Source organism: Notothenia coriiceps, unplaced genomic scaffold (genome assembly GCF_000735185.1).
Source record: "Notothenia coriiceps isolate Sejong01 unplaced genomic scaffold, NC01 NC01_scaffold00018847, whole genome shotgun sequence".
Classification (NCBI taxonomy): domain Eukaryota; kingdom Metazoa; phylum Chordata; class Actinopteri; order Perciformes; family Nototheniidae; genus Notothenia; species Notothenia coriiceps.
This window is the reverse complement of record NW_011351548.1, coordinates 255-9,056: the sequence shown is the minus strand read 5'-3', so window position 1 is coordinate 9,056 and position 8,802 is coordinate 255. Positions and strand designations below refer to the sequence as shown.

The following is an 8,802-nucleotide window of genomic DNA, read 5'->3' as shown; positions in this document are numbered from 1 at the left end:
GTGCTACAGTGATGTAGTTCTCGTGTCGATGGTCACCTTACAGCCACATCGCTGGTTTGCATGGCGAGTGGTCGTACGCATGGCAACGACATTTGATGACACCCACTAACTACGCTTCAGATGCGTTGATGGCTGCATCGTTTCCCTAACCTGTGAAGTTCTAGGCCTGTTTGGAGTATTTTCAACTGACGTTATGAAAAACCGTGTTTCAAGGCGAGCATTGGTGTGCCATGGCACGGCATTTGGAAATCTCAAAACCGTCCCGTAGATGTCTTTCACGGCTGGACTGTTTGCTACACATGCTATCCTGAAAGTCGCTGCTCTGAGCATGTCAGTTGAGTGATGACATCATCGTGTTCCATTGCACAGGTTTTATCAGTTGGGCTGCCTAGACCTTCCCAGCTTCATTGTTCTGAATGAGAGATGAACCTTACAATTGACGTTTCTGAGGAAGAACGATAACAGATATCTGTGAAATTTCAAACGTGAAGCATGTCAAGAGAGTTGACGTAGTGTCAACGCGCAACTGTCTCTGTGTACTTTCTGGCTAATAATGTGGCTCTTTTGGCATTTAACTAAAGGTGTGCGGCTGCGCTGCTGTTGGTAATATCTGCCTGAACACTTACATTGGGCCTAATGGGACATGTATACGTTTGTTACTTCATGCCTCAGGGCACTTTTGTTTATTATTCTCTCTGACTTAACTCTACTCTCTCTTTCAAGCTATGCGAGATGTTTTCCCTAACCAGGATCATGAAAAATGAATGGTCTCAAGATGTCCGGGCGCGCTGTCTGGTATATGGCGGTTTTAAAAAAAATATATCAAGGGCACATCTTCAAGATTCACGCTGCTGCGACACTCACACACCCTCGTAGCACGCCGCCCGCGCGGGCCCGGCCCCGGCGGCGGCCCGCGCCCGAGGGGAGCCGCGCCCGCCGCGCACCCGGGACGGGCTGGCTTCCAGTACTGCTAGAATGGATACCATGCTGTCCAATGGATCTGGCCCTTCCTACAATCCAGGACATGGTTAAACCATACACCCCCAGCACGTGCACTCCGCTCTGCATTCAGCCACAACAGTCGCTGCCCCGCCTCCACTGCGAGCCACACCCAACCTCCCATCAGCAAAAACTCGGGGTTTGCTATCCTGGCTCCAAAATGGTGGAATGAGCTCCCCATTGAAATCAGGACAGCAGAAAGCTTACACATCTTCCGGCGCAGACTGAAAACTCATCTCTTTAGACTCCACTTCGAGCGATTGAATTACTAACAAAGCACTTATATACTAATAAAGGGCTGGCTTATCTAAAGCCAGTTGAGTAGCACTTGAAATGTTTGGTTCTATGAAACCTGATGTACTTATATGATTCTGTTTTCTTCAAGGTTGTATCTTCCTGGTCGAATGCACTTATTGTAAGTCGCTTTGGATAAAAGCGTCAGCTAAATGCAATGTAATGTAATGTAATGTAATGTAATATTGTTCAGATGTGCTTATTGTCTTGAAAAATCTTCTACTCTATTTTACAAGTTTATATCTTACTTATTTCTGCATTTACCTGAACATTGGGTCACTTGCACCATTCTCTTGCTCTATTTTATTTCTATCTGTATTTCTGTTTGCACTATTATGTCCTTTTGTGCTACTTTTTTGCCATAATAATATGATATGTTGCGGTGTTGGAAGAGCCTTGAACTTAAGCTTTTCATTGCCATAACTGTGCCATTGTGCATGTAACAATAAAGCCTTTGAGTCTTGAATCTTGAACCAAAGTGAATCAGAAAAACTTTAATTTCAACTAATCTGTTGATCTTTTTCTATTTTAACTGCTTTTTTAATATCTAATGGTAGGCCTATCTTAATGAGCTGGGACTAACATGTAATTTTTTTTATTATTCTTGAATTTGAGAAGAGTAATTCAGCAACGCGTAAGGATTTCTGTCTTTACATGGTATTTCTCCTGCCCCAACTTGAATGCATGTGCCACGTTCTCTTGCTAAACCCAAAAGCCACATCTTGTAATATCATACTCACCACCACAAGCCAAGATTTAGCTAATGATCCACAATAAGATATTCCTCCATATAGTTATAAGCTTATATACTGCATATATAATAGATTTTGGTGATCTCAACATGTTGTGAATGTAAATTCATTATGTATTCCACAAAAAGACCATTTAACTCCCATTTCGTCCTCTACATTTGACCTTTTTTCATTTATGATTTGTTATGTAAAACCATTAATTAAGAATATATCATAACTGCATATTATGAGTACAAACAATAATAGCAGAACTGTAACTTTAAAAGTTTCATTGAGTTAAAGTATGTTTTGTTTTATTTAAGTTTAATCATATATTCACTGCAAAGACTATTGATAACATGTTAATGCACCATTTAATAATTAAAGATGATTTAGAATACAATTATTTTCTCTTGTGCTATATGATTATTGAATTTGAATGACGCTATACATAGACAAAGTAAGTATGTTTGCTGTTAGACACATTTTTAACTCTCTCTGGATAATTTGCAGTCATAATAAAACGTTATTGTTATTAAATTACTTCTGGGATTTCAGCCCCTCCCCTCAATCCAGTGATCATTTAACTATGTAGTATAATGATACAAAAAGACTTGTAGTAGCGGGGCTACTCGTTTTGAATTTTGGATTGCATATTATTTTGTGTAAATGTTTTTTTTCTTTTCTTTTTTAATTAGACTAAGCGACGGAGAACATGTCATTTACATGTTTTCCAGACCGTCTGAGGTTATGCATGTAAGTACAGATCATGAAGCAATAGTTATAAGGGTATGGAATGATAGATAGAGGACCTATAGATATAGTAAATTATTATAATCCATGTGGGAAATTAAATCAAAGTATATTAGAGGATGCTGGGGGTTCACTGCAAGACAAAGTAATATGGTGTGGGGATTTTAATTCACATAACTCGCTATGGGGAAGCAGTAGTACAGATGCAAATGGTGCACTAGTTGAGGAATTTATAGATGACCACGGGCTAGTGTGTATTAATGGGGAAGGAACACGATATAATTGCACGAAGAATATAGAAACAGTACTCTATCTGACATTTGTATCTAGTGCTATAGCAGGTATAAGTACATGGAATGTGGTAAAACATACTACAGTGGGCAGCGATCATTATCCGGTAATGACTAAAGTTGGGACCAACATAAGTTTTGAAAAGGAAAAGAAAATTCCTAGATGGAAATTGGGAAAGGCTAATTGGGATGCCTTCCAAGTTGTAAGTACGAATAGATGTAGAACACTTCAAGAGGAAAATTATGATGATATAAATAAATTAAATGATGAGCTGGTTAAGGTTATCATTCATTCAGCTAAAGAAACAATTCCGGAAATTGCAGGAGTTAGGCGTACCAAGAGTGTACCCTGGTGGAATGGTGAATGTAACAAATCCATTAAAGACAGAAATAAAGCATTCAGGCAACTCAAAAAACTCCATTCTCAGGAAGCTTTGAATCAGTATAAAAGGGCCCAGGCTATAGTAAGGNCTGTGGGGGAAACTTCTGAAGCAATTGGAGTCAGGACTCAGAGAACACTGACGGTTTATTTGGAGCTTCGGCCGGAGAATTCACAAGACATATCACGGGTCACGACCCGTGATATGTCTTGTGAATTCTCCGGCCGAAGCTCCAAATAAACCGTCAGTGTTCTCTGAGTCCTGACTCCAATTGCTTCAGAAGTTTCCCCCACAGTTAATACATATTTGAAAAGCCTCATGTGTCTTTAATTATAGCAGTCCAATATGTGTGTAATATCTGTTATTTTCCACAACTTTTTATGACTTTAATATCCTAAAGAACACATCAAAATAAAACACCACTGTCTCTCTAATTTAGAGTTGTATGCACAGTCATGCAAAGTAAAATGTCTCAACTTTTTTCTTTGACCACCTACATACATGCCACCCATCTGTATTAACCAATTGCATTTCCTCCTAATCATTAACCTGCAGAAATACGCAGGCATGACAGCACATCGTCACATTCCTGCAATGGTTTTATCCCAGTAATGCATGTATTTGACGCCCTGCTTACCCTATTATTTGTTCCTACAGTAGCCAAACCCTCACACTTACAATCATCACTCAGGCAGATCTGAGGTAGCTGAACACATCGGCTGACATTTTAGCTTCTTCCACACTCTGCCGGTTCCTTTCTCATAATTGAGCTCACCCATGACTGCCTATCAATGAACACCTGTTGAATCCTTCGACACCCAAAGGTTTGATGATGTCAAGCGGATATGTCTTATAAAGAAATAGATGTAGTGCGTGCACTTAAGTAGCAAAAGCTTTGTACAGCTGTAGCTAACACATCTAATCTCCCAGTCATCTGTTCAATGCATTTGTATGTCATTATGCTTTTGAGTTGGATTATTTCCTTCATATAATTCAAAGGGGAAAGTACATATTTTATTCACATCCACGTCTCTGAGGGCCTCATACCTCATAGTCCAAATCGAGGTGGTCAAACTCTCCGTTGGTCCTGAAGTGCTGAGTGTGTCGGTCCAGAGTGAAGTTGACATTACGTCGGTAGCGTTCGATCACCACTGAGTGCCAGTGGTTGTCGTCCAGGAGGCTGCCGGTGGTCACAGAGGTGTGACCCAGGATGGAGCCGTACTGATTACTGCCTGCAATTAACATAATAATGATATGTTACAGAAATATATCAGGTGTGACAGAGGAATTTCCTTTTGTTCTAAACACTATAATTAGATACATTCTGGGCATCTTAAGGACTACATTTGTATGAAAGTTCTCTGGCAAGGCAAAAGGTAAATTGACCTATACTGTACATAAGTTTCCTGAAAAATGTGCAAATTGTTATGTATGTATTCCCAACTATTGAATATATGAAGGTTCACTAGCTGATTCAAATTGAATATGCTTTTTCCTGCCAATATTATCCCACCTGAAAGTGCAGTCGGTTGTTAGTACAGGACTATGGGAGTGCGTCACTGCAGTGGCTGTGTGCATGTGTGTGTGTGTGTGTGTGTGTGTGTGTGTGTGTGTGTGTGTGTGTGTGTGTGTGTGTGTGTGTGTGTGTGTGTGTTGTCTGGTGGACAAAAGGAAGTTAAGTCTTCTGCACGCAGTCAGCCAAATCCTCAGTAGATATACCGTATTCACCGTTTTTTTTAATAATACCAAAAGTGTGTGTGTGTGTGTGTGTGTGTGTGTGTGTGTGTGTGTGTGTGTCTGTGAGAGAGAGAGAGAGAGTGTATATGTGTGTGTCTGTGTGAGAAAGAGAGAGAGAGAGTGTGTGGTGTGTTGTGTGTGTGTGTGTGTGTGTGTGTGTGTGTGTGTGTGTGTGTGTGTGTGTGTGTGTGTGTGTGTGTGTGTGTGTGTGAGGCGTGATTAAAGGTTACAGAGAGCTGTCAGCACCACAGCTGGTGGACGGAGAGTGATGTGCACGCACTTATGGATTGTTGTGTCTGTTGTTTACAGGGTGAACGTATTGAGAGTCAGGGCATTCATTTAGATTACAAAAGTTTAGCGTTATTGCAAAGCCTATAATGATGCTATTATTCTTTTGACCTTTCAAATTGTTTCATTCGACTAAAGGCAATCCAAGGACCAGGGGCCTCATTTATAAAGGGATATACCCTCAAAAAATGGTACGCCAGTTTCTACGCAATGTTTGCGATTTATAAAATACTAACTTGACGGGAAAACGTGCGGTCCTCCACGCAAACTCTAACCCATGCGTACGCACTAAGCACAAAAACGGGAGAGACGAGAAACCGCGACGCCGTTGGCAGAAGGAAGAATGGAGAGATATACGTGGAAGTAATACCATAAATAAAATGTTACCTCTCATTTATCATATATGAAGAATTCATTTTCAAACATTGATCAAAGCCAATCTTAAAATGATTTAACAAACGCCTGTTTGAGACTCCTCAGTGCACAAAAACATAACTTGGAGAAAAAAATACATACGGATACGTTATTTAAAACCACCTCGAATATGTTGTGTTAATGTTATGAAATGTTGTCTCATAAATTATGCGGTAAGCAGGAGGACAAAATGACGTCTAAACTGACGCCGTTTTGCATTTCAATAGGTTGTAGATACGAGCATGGTTTTATATACTATCACGTTTAATCGTGTTTTATGCCGTTTGCCAAACACAGGAGGTATGGAAACTAAGAACACCATATGTGGTAAATTGTACAGCTAATATAACACACAAGACATTAGTTGTATTTCCTTTAACTGGTGGATATAGAGTTGCTGCGGTGGGGGGGTTGAGATGCACAGGCTGCAGTGGAGACGCTGCGCACAGTTGATCGACAGCTGGGACACAAACCACCAAATGCAAAAACATAATTCAGATCCAGTCGTCATGACTCCACTCCGGAGGGATTCCCCGATCATTTCTTACAGTTTCTCATCAAGGGGTGTCTCCTGTCCCCGGTACAAACACACTGCCTGAGGAAGGCTATGTGTATTTATTTTGTCAGTTAACCTTTTTTGGACCACTTATTTATTTATTTTGGTGACGATCCGACCTCCATGCTGCTACTCTGGTTCAAACTGCATCCACCAAACAATATGATTTATCTCGACCTCCCCAAAATAACCAAAATCTGACACGGTGAGACTCGAGATGTCTTTTTTAGCTGTTCTGTCGACATTTCCTGCTATCTTCTTCATGCAGTCAGCCAAAATGAATGAATGAAAGGGCGTTTCTTTGACTATTTATAGGCAAATATGGGCGTTACGTGAAGCCCGCAAAAGCTGCACCGCATTTCGAGTCGATTGTGATTTATAAAGGGAAACCGGCGTAGGACGTGCCATACGCACTTTCCTCGCCGGTACGCAATGTTTGGTGAATCGGAAAATGTCAGAATATGTCTGTACTGTAGTGCCGAGGACATGGAGTCGGAGGCGGTGCAATGGAGATGTGAAAGGGTACTTTAATAGAGAGCAGAATAGGACATGTTGTCGAGTCGCAGCCCGGGTCGACAAGAGAAAGAGCCAAGAGGGCACACACCATATATAGGCAACACATAACATGTCCGTGCGGGAAAAATAGCCGCAACTGTAGTTCCCAGTTTGAATTATGAACCCAGTGTATAAATAGGTGGTCACCACAGTACCTATTTTTTGGATTTCTACTACGTAACCTTCCCACGTGAATCCTGTACTGTGTATAGCTTGGCTTTAGACTTACCACCACTGCAAGAGTTGCATTCACAAGAGTTATGACTTCCAAAAAAGTCTACACTAATGTAATACTAAGTCAGCTACATTACAAATATCGTAGCAAGAGGGTCAGCCTTCCTTTGCATTTCTTTGTCAAAACAAAAGAGTGTTTCTGACCCAGGTTGATCTGCATCAGCAGCTTGGCCATGCGCAACTCCAGAGTGATGTAGTCCCCCTGCTGGCCCTCCCCGTGGAGAATCACTCCCTCACTCTCTGACGTCTTGAACCTCAGTGCGATCACATCTTTGATGATCTTCATCTTCTTCACCTGCACAGAAGTGAGAAAACCACATGAACCCCACAGAGCGGGAAAACACCACAGGGGGCTTTTTTACAGCTAAAGAAACGTAGAAAGAAAATTTGAAAACAAACTTTCTTTAATTTACTGCAAAACAAGAATGCCTTCACTCTCCCAGATCTCCCATGAATGAGTTCCCATCACATTGCTATGTGTTCATATTCAAGACTAGAATCATCTTGCTATTGTGACTTAAAAAGAACAACAATATCAAGTAACTAATGCAATACCTTAAAACGATATGAGATCACACCCAGTCCATCAAAGTTGATCACACCGGCCCCTGAAAAAGACAAAGTAAACAGTTAGAAATAATAGAGATACAGAGAAGCTAACAGATGGTAAAAGCTGGGGGACATGTGCAACAGTAGTACAGTGTGTGTGCAGGCGGATTGCAGGTGTGTGTGTGTGTGTGTGTGTGTGTGTGTGTGTGTGTGTGTGTGTGTGTGTGTGTGGGGGTGCATGTTAGCCTAGAAAGAAAGCATCGTCAGGTGTGCTAATATGCTAATAATGGATGAAAAGACTAATGGTTTGTGGAAATGTAATATTTTCTGACTGCACCTGCCAGCCGTATGCGGGGGAGGCTTGTGCATTAAACATGTCATTTGAACAGGTTACTACTTGCTGCAATAGAGCTTTTATCGTTTCAAAGGACGTTGTACCCCAGGCCTCTCTCACAGACGACATTTTGACGTGTCACAGTATGAAAAGCTCAGGTGTAAATAATACGATGAATGATGACTGAGTTCCATTAAGCGGCTTGTTTCAGGGTCCTGACATTATGCACTCTGGCTCGCTATCTGCCATGGCTCACTGGGATAATTGAATATAACACAGCCACCGTTAATGTTAATAGTAACACCTGTGCTTTTTTTCTATTATGGCAAGTCAAATGTCTTCAGTAAAAAGGCCTGTATTAAAGGAAAAGTGTGGGATTTATTTAACGCTTTCCATATTCAAGCAAAGCAGTTGGAGTAAAACTGTGCTGTTGTTCAAAACACTGTGACAGAAATATTTTCTATTGCATTGTCAAAGGGTCCTTTTTCCGCACACTGCAGCCTTTTCAAATGAAATCGGGTGAATGACAAGATATGAACTCATTCTAAAAAAGTGTGGAACAATAAATCATGGCCGTTGCAAAAGGTATTAAAGTTACTTCCCATCATAGACCCACCAGGTGTTTTCACTTTTGACTAATTAGCTGCTGGGCTAATCATCCGGGATTGAAAACACCTGTGTGCGTGTG

The 8,802-nt window shown here is 41.0% G+C and overlaps 1 protein-coding gene across 1 annotated transcript in view; it reads right to left on the bottom strand.

Annotated features, from left to right (window-relative positions):
• The window catches only part of LOC104951281 (contactin-associated protein-like 2), a 55,174-nt gene extending 46,931 nt beyond the window's left edge, over positions 1–8,243 (bottom strand). The window contains exons 1-4 of the mRNA XM_010777916.1: positions 8,219–8,243; positions 7,787–7,839; positions 7,376–7,526; positions 4,495–4,679 (exon numbers count right to left, since the gene is read on the bottom strand). Of these exons, the coding sequence (XP_010776218.1) occupies positions 4,495–4,679; positions 7,376–7,526; positions 7,787–7,839; positions 8,219–8,243 (414 nt within the window). The remainder of the gene's footprint in view (positions 1–4,494; positions 4,680–7,375; positions 7,527–7,786; positions 7,840–8,218) is intronic.
• Positions 8,244–8,802: the final 559 nt, after the last annotated feature.